The sequence below is a fragment of the Thamnophis elegans genome, chromosome 17 (assembly GCF_009769535.1).
Source record: "Thamnophis elegans isolate rThaEle1 chromosome 17, rThaEle1.pri, whole genome shotgun sequence".
NCBI classification, from domain to species: Eukaryota; Metazoa; Chordata; class Lepidosauria; order Squamata; family Colubridae; genus Thamnophis; species Thamnophis elegans.
Genome location: NC_045557.1, coordinates 7993294 through 8008027, shown reverse-complemented (window position 1 = coordinate 8008027; position 14734 = coordinate 7993294). Strand labels below are relative to the sequence as shown.

The window sequence follows — 14734 nt, the reverse complement described above, 5'->3', positions numbered from 1 at the left end:
TCTTCTTCCCCATCCCCCTTTCCCAGATCCTCCTCTTCTGTTTTCCCTTTTTATTTCTCTTTTTGTCATTCTTCCTCTTCCCTTTTTTCTTCTCCTTCCTTCCTTCCTTCCTTCCCCCATCCCTTTCTCTTTCCTTCTTGCCTGCCTTCCATCCATCCAAACTTCTCTCCTTCCTCTCTTCTCTTTCTCGACTTCTCTTGACTTCCATCCTTCCCTATCTTTTCCTCCCTTCCTTCCGTCCCTTTCTCTTGACTTATTTCCTTCTCTTTTCCTTCTTTCTTTTTTCCTTCCTTCCATCCATCCGACCTTGTCTCCTTCCTCCTTTCCTTCCTTCTCTTTCTGTTGATTTCATTCCTTCACTATTTTCCTTCCTCCATTCCTCCCTTCCTTCTATTTCTCTTGACTTCTCTTGACTTTCTTCCTTCACTATCTTTTCCTTCCTTCCTTCCTTCCATCCATCCAAACTTCTCTCCTTCCTCCCTTCTGTTTCTCAACTTCTCTTGACTTTCATCCTTCCCTATCTTTTCCTCTCTTCCTTCCGTCCCTTTCTCTTGACTTATTTCCTTCCCTTTTCCTTCTTTCTTTTTTCCTTCCATCCATCCATCCATCCAACCTTGTCTCCTTTCTCCTTTCCTTCCTTCTCTTTCTGTTGACTTCCTTCCTTCACTATTTTCCTTCCTCCCTTCCTCCCTTCCTTCTATTTCTCTTGACTTCTCTTGACTTTCTTCCTTCACTATCTTTTCCTTCCTTCCTTCCTTCCTCCCTCCCTCCCTCCCTCCCATCCTTCCCTTCCTTTCTCTTGACTTTCCTTCTCTTCTTTCCTTCCAGCCATCCAACCTTCTTCCTCCTTTCCTTCCTTTTCTTTCTCTTGACTTCCTTCACTATCCTTCCTTCTTTCTTTCCTTCTTTCCTTCCTTCCTTCTTTCTCTCCTTCCTTCTGTCCGTCTTCCCCTTCTCACTCCTCTTCTCTTCCTCCTCTTCTCCATTTTCCTTTTCCATCCCCTTCCTCCTCCTCCTCCATATGATCTTGGCTGCGGTCTTCCTTCCTTTTATCTATACACATCATCCCAGTGGGGTAGGCCGCTAGGCAGAGAGAAGGAGACAGGCCTGACCTTTGAACTTTCATAACCGAGGGGAGACTACAATCTGGGTCTCCCTGGCCTATGGCTGCCCCCTTGGCCAGCACCCCACATTCTCACTGCTCCCCCTGCCCCTATTTCCAGGTTATGCCTCACATTGCACATATCCAGCTGCCCACCCCAGGCACTTCCCACCACCACCACAAGGGGGTGGCCTAGAGCAACGCTCACCAACTGGTGATCCACGAGAAAATTTTGGTGGTCCGCGGAAAAATGATTTGCCTTTTTTTTATATTGCACTAAATACTATTTATCTTTTTTTTAAAAAAAAAATCATATTAGGGGGATTTAAAATTATGAATGTAGCGGACCCTGAGGTCCGAAAAGTTGGAAGCGTGGAAGAAGACGTCTCCTTCCAGAGGCTTCAGCCTCATGTGTATTGACTGGGGATGGGATGGATGACCTCTAAGGCACCTTCGCTTCTTTGGAATCGGAAGCAAAGCTGAAATGAAGCGTGACGGACCCGTCTTCTAAGCCTCTGGGGCATCCACGGTGAGAGGACAACCGCTTGTCTTTCCGCGACTGAGTGAAAATGTGACTCGAAGGGCGAGCGGGCGGCGGCTGTGCCAATTCACCCTTGGGAAGTGGCGTGGCAGCTCCTCAATTCACCCCAAAGGCATCCAAAGGGGCAGGGAGGGGCCAGGCCCGCGGCATCAAAAGCTCGGCTGCTCCAACTTCTCCCCAGTCTGGGGACAAAGACGCTCTCGCTCTCTCAAGCCTGCCAACTCCAGCTCGGAGCATGGCTGGAATTCAAGCCCTGAGGTTCTTCCTTCTCTGCCTGGCACCGGGTAAGGCTGGCATCGTCCGTTCTTGGCAAGCAGCAAAAGGCATCCCGTCCCAGGTGGCTTTCTCTGGCTGGGGAGAAGTTCGGCGGTTGGGAAACGAGGGGAGCTTCTGAACTGTACTACATTTTGGAAAGTGGCAGACAGTCAAGTTTCTAGTTCTCTTTGTTGTTGGGGGGGGGGTTGAGGTTAGATTTTGTAAAGGCAGGAGAGAGAAATATGATCCAAAATTAATTACTGTATTAAGGTAGGAAAGAGAGGAAAGGGAAGAAAGAAAGGGAAAGTAAAGACAAAAGTGAGGAAAGAAAGAAAGAAGAAAAAGAAAGAAAGAAAGAAAGAAAGAAAGGAAGGAAGGAAGAAAAAAGCAGGGAAGGAAGGAAGGCAGAAAGAAAAAAAGAAAGAAAAAAAGAAAAAAGGAAGGAAGGAGGCGGAAAGAAAAAGAAAGACGAAAGGAGGCAGAAAGAAAGAAAAAAATAGAAAGGAAAGAGGAAGAAAGAAAGAAAGAAAGAAAAAGAAAGAAAGGAAAGAAGCAGGGAAGGAAGGAAGGCAGAAAGGAAAGAGAGAAAAAGAAAGAAAAAAGAAAAAGGAAGGAAGGAGGCAGAAAGAAAGAAAGAAAGAAAGAAAGAAAGAAAGAAAGAAAGAAAGAAAGAAAGAAAGAAAGAAGAGAGGTAAGAAGGAAGGAGGTAGAAAGAAAGAAAAAAGGATAGAAGAGGAAAAAAGAAAAAAAGCAGAAAGAAGGAAATGAAAAAGGAAAGAAAGAGAGAAAGAAAAAGAAAAAGAAATGAAGGAAGGAAGGAAGTAGGCAGAAAGAGAAAAAAGGAAAGAAGGAAAAAAAGAAAAAGGAGGGAGAGGGAAGGGAAGGGAAAGGAAAGGAGAGGAGCTGAAGCTTTCTGGGTGTAAGCATTCAAATCTGCTGGAATATTTTTGGAGAAATTAAATTATTTTGTGTAGTAAGTTACTCTCCGGTGCTGTACAAGCAAGTAAAGACACGTCTCTCTTTGTTTTGACCATCAGCTCTTTCACCTGCTGTGAAGATCAATGCCAAAGGCCGGGAGGTCATCTACCTGGCCAAGGGGGAGTCGGTGAAGTTGGGGTGTCCGTTTGAACTGGAACCCCAAGATGATGGCCCCAGTGACTTAGATATTGAGTGGACACAGATGAATGCTGATCCCACCAATTTGGACAATGTGGTGAGTTTTTTCCCCCAATATATTTTTTATTATTTTTACATTTAAAAATATTGAATAAATATTGAAAGAGTTTCAGAAGGGACCCTCCCTAGTTTCCCAGGCTGTAAAGGAGACAATGGGAGATTTCTATTTTCAGATGTGCTAGATTCTATTAATGTAGCTTTAGGCAACTGGTAGATAAGAGGCAGCTTAGCCCTCAGCTGCACAATGGATGGAGAAAGAGGCTCAGAAGGGACCCTCCCTAGTTTCCCAGGCTGTAAAGGAGACAGTGGGAGATTTGTACTTTCAGATGCACTAGATTCTATTCATGTGACTTTAGGCAACAGAGAGATAAGAGGCAGCTTAGCCCTCAGCTGCACAATGGATGGAGATTATTTTTACATTTTTACATTTAAATGCAGTACCGCGAAGAGGTGACCATACATTCACATTATATACAGCTAGTCTCAACCATTAACAATTAGCCTACTTAATACATTATCTATCCTTCTGTCCAATCACAATATATACAGTTGGTTCCAGTCTTCTCACCTTGTCTTATACCAGTCATAAAATCTGTTCCAGACTTCAAAATATTCTGATTCCTCTTCATTTTTAAGTTCAAGAGTCACCCTATCTGCTTCCGCACAGGCCAACACTTTTCTGATTATATCTAGCTCTGATGGTGTATTTTCTTTTTCCCAATATTGTGCATAACTTATGCGTGCCGCAGTTAGTACATGTATAATTAAATAAAGTGTACCTTTCTTAAACCCCTCCGGTATTATACCTAGGAGAAAAATTTCCGGTTTAAACAAGATTTGGTCTCCCACCATTTGTCCTAACCATGATTGAATCATTTTCCAATAATTTTTTGCCTCATTGCACGCCCACCACGTATGATAAAAAGTGCCTGGTGTTTTTTTTACACTTCCAACAATTTGGGGCCAGATTTTTAAACTGGTGAGTTTGTTGAGGTCATCCAGATTCGATACTTATTCCAATGTTTCCTAACTTTAGCGACTTTAAGGTAGGTGGACTTCAACTCCCAGAATCCCCCAGCTGGCATGCTTTAAGATGGGTGGACTTCGACTCCCAGAATCCCCCAATAATTCGACTCCCAGAATCCCCCCCGGTAAATTTGCCTTAATTTGCCAAATTTGAAGTTCAGTTTACATGACTGCAGAGGAGAAAGTTGCCTTTCCCAAGTCTAATTAATTGGAAAATTGATTAAATTAATCAGTGCATAATTCTGGGTGGAGAAAAGGCACACAGTCCCCCCCCCTAGAGTCGGGAACGACTAGGACATATGTACAAGGGGAACCTTTACCTAAAAAGAGCCGAGGTGGCGCAGTGGTTAAATGCAGCACTGCAGGCTACTGCTAGATCAGCAGTTCAGCGGTTCAAATCTCACCGGCTCAGGGTTGACTCAGCCTTCCATCCTTCCGAGGTGGGTAAAATGAGGACCCAGATTGTTGGGGGCAATATGCTGACTCTCTGTAAACTGCTTAGAGAGGGCTGAAAGCCCTATGAAGCGGTATATAAGTCTAACCGCTAAAAGTTATCAAGGTAAGATTGCTTGATCGGAGTTTGCAAAGCCGAGGGAGAATAACAAATCAAAGCTTAATATCTGAAACAAACAAACTTGATTCCTGCAATTTTGGATTTGGAGAGCGACCTCTGCAGACTTGCAGAAATGAAAGGATATGACCCACAGTTCCAATTTCCAGATCCAAATGGGGAGATCGAATCTGATCGGGGTTTGCCAAAATTGCAGCCACCAGATCCCATTTCCCCTGAAGCCAATCAGAAACCTCTTTCTCTCTCTTTTTTGATTCAACAGTGTTGTTCTATGCTTCCTGCCCATCAGATCTTGAGCTACCAAGGCCAACAAGTGATACATCCCGGATACCCATATTTTCATCCCAGGGGAGCGTCAGGAAGCCAAGATGCCGTCCGTTTTAGTAATCCGAGCGAAGACGGTCGCATGTTTGGGTCGGCCAATGATTGCTGCAATGGCTTACAACAGCGGGTCAACTTCGCGGTCCCGGATCCGAGCAAGTACGACGCATCCATCAACCTCCAAAATGTTCAGGTTTCCGACTCGGCCACCTACGAGTGCAAAGTGAAGAAGACTTCGGTGGCCACTCGTAAAGTGACTGTCAGGGTGCTCGGTGAGTGAGTATGAATACTGGACAGGAAGCGGAGCACAGGCCCCTAACACAATAGCAATAGCGCTTAGACTTATATACCGCTTTACAGCCCTCTCTAAGCAGTTTTACAGAGTCAGCCTCTTGCCCCCAACAATCTGGGTCCTCATTTTACCCACCTCGGAAGGACGGAAGGCTGAGCCAACCTTGAGCCGGTCAGGATCGAACTCCTTGCAGTGGGCATAAGCGGTTTACAGAGATAGTCCATTTGCCCCCAACAATCTGGGTCCTCATTTTACCATCCTTGGAAGGATGGAAGGCTGAGCCAACCTTGAGCCGGTCAGGATCGAACTCCTTGCAGTGGGCATAATTAGCCTTCAATGCTGCCTTCTATCCACAGGGAGGGAGGGAGGGAGGGAGGGAGGAAGATAGCAATAGCAGGCTTATATGCCACTTTTACAGCCCTCTCTAAGCATTTACAGAGTCAGCCTGTTGCCCCCCAACAATCTGGGTCCTCATTTTACCGACCTCGGAAGGACGGAAGGCTGAGTCAACCTTCAGCCTGGTGAGATTCAAACTGCCAAATTGCAAGCAGCTGGCAGTCAGCAGAAGTAGCCTGCAGTACTGCACTCTAACCACTGTGCCACAGCGGTCCATACGATTACAGGAAGTCCTCGACGTACGACTACAACGAAGCCCAAAACTTCTGTTGTTAAGTGAGAAATGTGTTCAGTGAGTTTTGCTGTAAAGGAGACAAGTGGGAGATTTGTACTTTCAGATGCGCTAGATTCTATTAATGTAACTTTAGACAACAGAGAGATAAGAGGCAGCTGAGCCCTCAGCTGCACAATGGATGGAGAAAGAGGCTCAGAAGGGACCCTCCCTAGTTTCTCAGGCTGTAAAGGAGACAGTGGAGATTTGTACTTTCAGATGCACTAGATTCTATTAATACGGCTTTAGGCAACTGGCAGATAAGAGGCAGCTGAGCCCTCAGATGCACAATGGATGGAGAAAGAGGCTCAGAAGGGACCCTCCCTAGTATCTTCAGATGTAAAGGAGAAAGACCCTGGGAGACTGGACGAAGGAAGGCTGCCAAGGGAAAAGTCAGATAAGAGGCAGCTGAGCCCTCGGCTGCACAATGGATGGAGAAAGAGGCTCAGAAGGGACCCTCCCTAGTTTCTCAGGCTGTAAAGGAGACAGGGGGAGATTTGTAAATGAGCCGAGGTGGCGCAGTGGCTAGGGTGCAGTACTGCAGGCCACTTCAGCTGACTGTTATCTACAGTTCAGTGGTTCTAATCTCACCAGCTCAAGGTTGACTCAGCCTTTCATCCTTCCGAGGTGGGTGAAATGAGGACCCAGACTGTGGGGGCGATATGCTGACTCTGTAACCGCTTAGAGAGGGCTGAAAGCCCTATGAAGCGGTATATAAGTCTAACTGCTATTGCTATTGTATTTTCGGATATGCTAGATTCTATTAATGTAGCTTTAGGCAACAGGTAGATAAGAGGCAGCTTAGCCCTCGGCTGCACAAGGGATGGAGAAAGAGGCTCAGAAGGGACCCTCCCTAGTTTCTCAGGCTGTAAAGGAGGAGGAGGAGAATCTAGATCTATGGAAATGGTTCAGAGTGGTGCAGGTATGTGGAGACGACGTTGGGAGACCGATCTCAAGAACAGTCAGATAAGAGACAGCATAGCCCTCACATGTATAACAGGTAGGGCGAGAGGCTCAGAAGGGACCCTCCCTAGTTTCTCAGGCTATAAAGGAGGCAGCAAAAGAATTATACCCTCAGACTTACAAGATCCGGCCGATGTAACTTTACATCGGAAACTAGAATAAGCTCAATCCCAGTTGTGATTCCCGTCTGGTTTACCCGGCGAGGCCGACAATACTTTTGCTAACCGACGCCCCTGTTTTCGTCCTTCTACCAGAAAAGCCCTCCACGCCACATTGTGCCATCTCAGGCAAGGTTTTCCTCGGCAACGAAGTCACGCTCCGCTGTAGCTCTCAAGCCGGCAGCCCTCTGCTCATGTACCGCTGGACCAAATTGGCAGACTACCCCATAGAGAGTGGGCTGCCCGCGAACACCATGGCAGGTAAGATAAACCGCAGGAGTGCCCCTAAAGTTGGCATGATGGGGCGCAGGAAGTGTTGCTGGAAAGGGAGGGAGAGAGAGAGCGAGGCCAGGGACGGGAGTGGGGGAACGCGATGAAACTGATTTGTTGAAAAGTCTTCATGCGGGACTCAAACAATCCCTGTTTAGAGCACCAAATGGAGTGCCCTGGGGTGTGCTTGGACTCCAATTCCCATCTGCCCCGGCCTCCAAAGGAAATTATGCTTTAACACAACGGCCACCAACCGGAGGTCTGTGAGAAAATGTTGGTGGTCCGCAGAAAAATTATTTGCATTTTTGTATTGCACTCAGTCAGGGGTCCTCAAACTACGGCCCCTGGGACGGATACGTGCAATGAACGCTTGTGTTGCTTCAGGGAGTCTCCCCCTTCGGGGTCTTTTTGTCAGGGTTCGAAGACAAAATATAAAGGAACCTCTGGGATAGATGGATGGAGAGAGGAATGAGTGGATGGATGGATGGACAAATTGTTGATGGATGAATGGATGAACTGATATATGGATGAATAAGTGGATGATTAGATAGATAGATAGATAGATAGATAGATAGATAGATAGATAGATAGATGATGGACAGATAGATGGATGATGGATGGACTGATATGTGGATGAATAAGTGGATGATTAGATAGATAGATAGATAGATAGATAGATAGATAGATAGATAGATAGATAGATAGATAGATAAATAGATAGACAGACAGACAGACAGACAGACAGACAAAAAGATAGATGATGGATGATTAGATAGATAGATAGATGATGGACAGATAGATGGATGATGGATGGACTGATATGTGGATGAATAAGTGGATGATTAGATAGATAGATAGATAGATAGATAGATAGATAGATAGATAGATAGATAGATAGATAGATGATGGACAGATAGATGGATGATGGATGGACTGATATGTGGATGAATAAGTGGATGATTAGATAGATAGATAGATAGATAGATAGATAGATAGATAGATAGATAGATAGATGATGGACAGATAGATGGATGATGGATGGACTGATATGTGGATGAATAAGTGGATGATTAGATAGATAGATAGATAGATAGACAGACAGACAGACAGACAAAAAGATAGATGATGGATGATTAGATAGATAGATAGATAGATAGATAGATAGATAGATAGATAGATAGATGATAGATAGATAGACAGATAGATAAGATAGATAGATAGATAGATAGATAGATAGATAGATAGATAGATAGATAGATGGATGGATAGATAGATAGATAGATAGATAGATAGATATATAGATAGATAGATAGATGATGGACAGATAGATGGATGATGGATGGACTGATATGTGGATGAATAAGTGGATGATTAGATAGATAGTTAGATAGATAGACAGACAGACAGACAGACAGACAAAAAGATAGATGATGGATGATTTGATAGATAGATAGATAGATAGATAGATAGATAGACAAAAAGATAGATGATAGATAGATACAGATAGATAAGATAGATAGATAGATAGATGATAGATAGATAGATAGATAGATAGATAGATAGAGATAGATAGATAGAATAGATAGATAGATAGATAGATGATGGACAGATAGATGGATGATGGATGGACTGATATGTGGATGAATAGTGGATGATTAGATAGATAGTTAGATAGATAGACAGACAGACAGACAGACAGACAGACAAAAAGATAGATGATGGATGATTAGATAGATAATAGATAGATAGATAGATAGATAGATAGATAGACAGATAGATAGATAGATAGATAGATAGATAGATGATAGATAGATAGATAGATAGATAGATAGATAGATAGATAGATAGATGATGGATGGATGGATGGATGGATGGATGATAGATAGTAGAGATAGATAGATAGATAGATAGATAGATAGATAATGGACAAATAGATGGATGATGGACGGATGAACGGATGGACGGATAGAGAGAAAAAACAGAGAAGCAGATAGATCTTTTGGTAGATGGAAGGATGGATAGGCAGACAGACAAATATACACTTATATCTTTCTTCTCTCTCTCTCTCCTCTGAAGGTTCCAGTCCTGGGGATTTGGTCATTCACAAAGTATCACCTAACCATCTTGGGGTTTACCAGTGCATCGTCTCCAACAAAGTTGGGTCAGCTCGCTGCACCTTGGAAGTCTCCCATGGTAAGTGAAAACCCATTTGCTATCTATTTCTCAAGCCTCAAGCTTGAGCGAGGAAGGAAGGAGGGAAAGAAAGAAAGAAAAAGAGAAATGGGAGGAAAGAAAGGGAAAGAAAGAAAGAAAGAAATAAGGAGAAGGAAGGAGATAGGTGAAGAGGTAGACAGGGAGGGAGGGTGAGTAGGAAGGAAAGGAAAGAGAAAAGGAATTAAGGAAGGAAGGGAAGGAGGAGATGTAAGGAGATAGGCAAAGAGGTAGACAGGGAGGGTAGGAAGGAAGGAAGAAAAGGAGAGAAAATAGAAAAAGAAGGAAGGAAAGAAGGAGAAGGAAGGAGAAGGAAAGAGATAGATAAAGAGGTATACAGGAGGGAGGGTAGGAAGGAAGGAAGAAAAGGAGAGAAAATAGAAAAAGAAGGAAGGAAAGAAGGAGAAGGAAGGAGAAGGAAAGAGATAGATAAAGAGGTATACAGGAGGGAGGGTAGGAAGGAAGGAAGAAAAGTGGAGAAAATAGAAAAAGAAGGAAGGAAAGAAAGAGATAGGTAAAGAGGTATACAGGAGGTACGAAGGAAAGAAAGAAAGAGAAAAGAGAAATGAAGGAAGGAACGGAGGGAAGGAAGGAGATACTGTAGGTGAAGAGTAAACCGGAGGTGGAGGGAGGAAGGAAGGAAGGAAAAGAGGGAGGGAGGAAGGAAGGAAATGTAAGTCTTCAGACACAAGGAAAACAACATCACGTTGCCTAGAAAAATATCCGATCCCAGAGTTAGGAAACGTAGCCAGCTTTATCTTTCACTACGGTATCCATGATCCTTGATCCTTGGCCCAAGCCAGCCCCTTCCAGCCAATGGCATCTCACTTTGGTCTCCTCCTCCTCCTCCTCCTCCTCCTCCTCCTCCTCCTCCTCCTCCTCCTCCTCCTCCTCCAGATTCCCCCCTCCTGACCATCATCGTGGGAGCGGTGCTGGGCTCCCTGCTTTTCCTGGTGCTCCTCATCTGTCTCATCGTCTGCCTTCTCCGCTGTTGCAAGAAGAAGAAGAAGAGGGATTGCGGGAAGGAATCCAGCCAAATCAGGTGAGGTGGGGGAGGGGGAGGCCAGGGGGGGAGGGAGGGGGTTTGGGGGAGATGTCCCTTCTTCCCGACTTGCTCCTGGGACCCTTTTTGAGGACCTCGGGGTCTCCTTCTCAGAGCCCTGGGAGACCAAATGAAGGAAGCTGTCATCGTGGTGCCATGATTAATCCATCCAGAGCGTTGGAGTGATTTGATAATATTTATTTTATATAATAAATGAATGCTCCTGGGGTCTTGGGCTTTTGGTCTCTACTGGATTGTAAGCTCTTTTCCAAGGGTTCAGAATTAACTTTCCTTCCTTCCTTCCTTCCTTCCTTCCCTTCCTTCCTTCCTTCTCTTTCGCACAAAATTTTCCTCCTGCTTCCTTCTTGTCTTCCTTCTCTCTTTTCTTGCACACACAATTTTCCTTCCTTCCTTCCTTCCTTCCCTCTTTCTCCTTTCCTTTCCCTTCACAAAATCCCTTCCTTCTTTTTTCTCCTTTCCTTCTTTCCCTTCTCTTTCACCCAGAAATTTTCCTCTTCCTTCCTTCTAGCCTTCCTTCTCTCTTTCCTTTCACGCACAAATTCCCTCCCTCCCTTTTTCCTTTCCTTTCCCTTCACAAAATTCCTTTTTTCCTTCTCCTTTCCTTCTTTCCCTCCTCTTTCACGCAAATTTTTCCTCCTGCTTCCTTCTTGTCCTCTTTCTCTCTTTTCTTGCACACACAATTTTCCTTCCTTCCTTCCTTCCTTCCTTCCTTCCTTCCTTCCCTCTTTCTCCTTTCCTTTCCCTTCACAAAATCCCTTCCTTCTTTTTTCTCCTTTCCTTCTTTCCCTTCTCTTTCACCCAGAAATTTTCCTCTTCCTTCCTTCTAGTCTTCCTTCTCTCTTTCCTTTCACACACAAATTCCCTCCCTCCCTTTTTCCTTTCTTTTCCCTTCACAAAATTCCTTTTTTTCCTTCTCCTTTCCTTCTTTCCCTCCTTCTCTTTCACACAATTTTTTCCTCCTGCTTCCTTCTTGTCTTCTTTCTCTCTTTTCTTTCACACACACTTTTCCTTCCTTGCTTCCTTATTTCCTTCCTTCCTTCCTTTTTTTATTCTAACATTTTCTTCCGCTTCCTTCTCCAACTGAGGAATACCAGCAAAATCCAGGTGGCCATCTCTGCAGGATGTTTTAATTTAAATTCTTGCACCGGGCAGAGGTCAGACTGGATATCCTCAAGGGTTCCTCATTGCTTCCAACTCCAGGGTTCTAAGGGTGCCCAAAAGGTCTTTTAAATCTCCCTTTGCGCCACGTCTCTCTCTCTCTCTCTTGGCTGGGCTTCCTTGGAAACAGATTCCCAAATTGCCCAGAGAAGTAAGATTTTTCCTTCCCGTCTCCAGAGTAGACACCGCTGCACCCCGTCCCAGACAGGAGAGCCGTAACAGCAGTTTACGATCCGTTTTGGGGTACATCCCCCATAACATCAACTTCATGCAACGCCGGAAATACGAGTCCCCCCGGGAACAAGAAGGGGTGGAGATGGTCTCTGCGAGTCAAGACCCAGAGCCGAGTTCGAATTCCTGCGCCTCGCCCCCATCCAGTGGCCATCCTTCCACGGTCACCACCAAGGCTCGGGTTCACTACGACCCCTGCGGACCTTCCTACAGCCACGGAAAATCCTCCGCCTCGGCTTCTTCTAACCTTCCGTGCCATGAGAGTCCGAATTCAGATTCTCCCACTTGTGACCGGGAGGCAACTCACGGAAAAAGGAGTCACCCGGGACAATTTGGCGGTGTTCCCGTAATGATGCAGGCTAAAACCCGCGAAGGACTCGTCATTTAAGTCTCCTGCTTTTGATTTCCCCCCCGTCCAGCCCCGAACATTTGCAAACGGTGCGGGTTAGAGTTACAAAAATGGCAGGGAATATCTAATCTAACCTTGCCACCGATTATTATTATTTTAAAATGCAATAGTTCAATGTTTTTCAATCTGCTATCTGGAGACTACAATTCCACACAGACAAAGCCTACATTGTTGTTGTGAGTTGTGAAGTCGTGTCCGACCCATCGCGACCCCATGGACAACGTTCCTCCAGGCCTTCCTGTCCTCTCCCATCCTCTGGAGTCCATTCAAGCTCATGCCGACTGCTTCGGTGACTCCATCCAGCCACCTCCTTCTCTGCCGTCCCCTTCTTCTTCTGCCCTCCATCGTTCCCAGCATGAGGCTCTTCTCCAGGGAGTCCTACTTCCTTCTCATCAGGTGGCCAAAGTCTTTGAGTTTCCTCTTCAGGATCTGGCCTTCTAAAGAGCAGCCAGGGTGGATCTCCTCTAGGACTGACCGGTTGGATGGCCTTGCAGTCCAAGGGACTCGCAGGATGGATAGATAGAAAGATGGATAGATAGATAGATAGAGTAGTTGTTGTTGGTTGCTAAGTCATGTCTGACCCATCGCGACCCCATGGACAATGTTCCTCCAGGCCTTCCTGTCCTCTACCATCCTCTGGAGTCCATTGAAGCTCAGGCCGGCTGCTTCGGGGACTCCATCCAGCCACCTCCTTCTCTGCCGTCCCCTTCTTCTTCTTTTGCCCTCCATCGTTCCCAGCATGAGGCTCTTCTCCAGGGAGTCCTTCTTCCTTCTCATCAGGTGGCCAAAGTCTTTGAGTTTCCTCTTTGGGATCTGGCCTTCTAAAGAGCAGCCAGGGTTGATCTCCTCCAGGACTGACCGGTTGGATGGCCTTGCAGTCCAAGGGACTCAATGCAGGAGTCTTCTCCAGCACCAGAGTTCAAAGGCCTCCGTTCTTTGGCCCACAGCCTTCCTTATGGTCCAACCTTCACAGCCATCCGTTGCAACTGGGAAAACCAGAGCCTTGACTAGACACACTTTTGATTGGCAGGGTGATATCTCTGCTTTTTAGGATGCTGTCTAGATTCACCATCACTTTCCTCCCCAGGAGCAAGCCTCTTTTAATTCCTTGGCTGCCGTCCCCATCTTCCCTGATGTTGAAGCCTACATAACATGTTGATATATCAGCAGGATCTGCATGCAACCTTCTCAAAACACCAAATTGCAAAAAAAGACGGACACCATTCTTGCAAATTATTAAAGGTTTAATATTTTTTTTGTTGCATTTACATTTTTGGGTCTTGCCCTTTTATTTGAACTGGCCCCACCTTTTCAAGGAGAATGTAAACTCATCAGCCAGACGTTTGGGCCAGATGTTGATATGTATTTTTTTTTGGGGGGGGGGGGGTCCTGCCGATCAAGTTCTTCCCACGGATTTCAAATCACGATAGGACAACGATGAAGAATCGGCTCTCCTGGATTTGAGAATGGCGAGTTCTCGAATTTGAGAAAACTTAAGTTGCTGGTGTTTTTTTTTTCCTTTTCCTTTCACCCAAAATGTGGAGACTTTTAACTCCGCCTGTGGTCTCGCTGCAAGGTTATTTATTTAATTGTAGTAACACAGCACTCTCCAGCCTGTGATTGACAGGCTGACTGAAGGGTGAGCTTTCATCCTGTTGAAGGTAAAATAAGTCATTCCTTAAAAACTTTGCCCTCGGAAGGAAAAGGCGTAGAAATTCTCTTAATAAACAAGATATTGTTATCCACATGACTCAGGTCCTGTTTTTATAAATGGCCATTTAAACATCCGCTGAGGATGAAATAGGGCAGAAAAGTCTCTTCCTGGCTTGATGGTGAAGTCAGTCCTTGACTGAGCCCAAAATTTCTGTTGCTAAGCAAGACAGCTGTTTACTGAAATTTCCCCCCCTGTTACGACTAATCTTGCCGCGGTTGTTAAGTGAATCACCACAGTTATTAAATTGGCGACACCGTTGTTAAGTGAGTCTGGCTTCCCCCATTGGCTTGGCTTGTCGGAAGGTCGCAAAAGGGGATCATGTCACCCTGGGATGCGGCGACCGTCGTAAATATGAATCAGTGGCCAAGGGTCCGAATTTTGATCACGTGATCACCAGGATAGTGCCAATGTCGTAAGTGTGAAAAATGCTCCTAAGTCCCTTTTTTTGGTGCCATCGTAACTTTGAACGGTGGCTAAATGAACTGTTATAAGTCGAGAACTACCTGTACTGAAAAAAGTGACTTATGGGACACTGGAAAATTTCAGTAGCTTACTGAAATTTGCCCCCATGTTACGACTATTCTTGCCACGGTGCTTAAGTGAATC

The 14734-nt window shown here is 45.2% G+C and overlaps 1 protein-coding gene across 1 annotated transcript; it reads left to right on the top strand.

Annotated features, from left to right (window-relative positions):
- Positions 1–1878: 1878 nt before the first annotated feature.
- VSIG8 (V-set and immunoglobulin domain containing 8) lies at positions 1879–12393 on the top strand. Its single transcript, XM_032234302.1, has 7 exons — positions 1879–1927; positions 2936–3111; positions 4961–5264; positions 7169–7333; positions 9419–9535; positions 10451–10595; positions 11952–12393. Exons 1-7 carry the CDS (start codon positions 1879–1881, stop codon positions 12391–12393), a joined length of 1398 nt encoding a protein of 465 aa, XP_032090193.1.
- The last annotated feature ends 2341 nt before the right edge of the window (positions 12394–14734 follow it).

Bases quoted from the DNA above. Each gene is read 5' to 3' on its own strand.
- VSIG8 (XM_032234302.1), top strand. From the start codon at position 1,879: ATGGCTGGAATTCAAGCCCTGAGGTTCTTCCTTCTCTGCCTGGCACCG. The intron at 5,265-7,168 runs GTGAGTGAGTAT...TCCTTCTACCAG, and splicing joins AGTGACTGTCAGGGTGCTCG to AAAAGCCCTCCACGCCACAT. The intron at 9,536-10,450 runs GTAAGTGAAAAC...CTCCTCCTCCAG, and splicing joins CACCTTGGAAGTCTCCCATG to ATTCCCCCCTCCTGACCATC.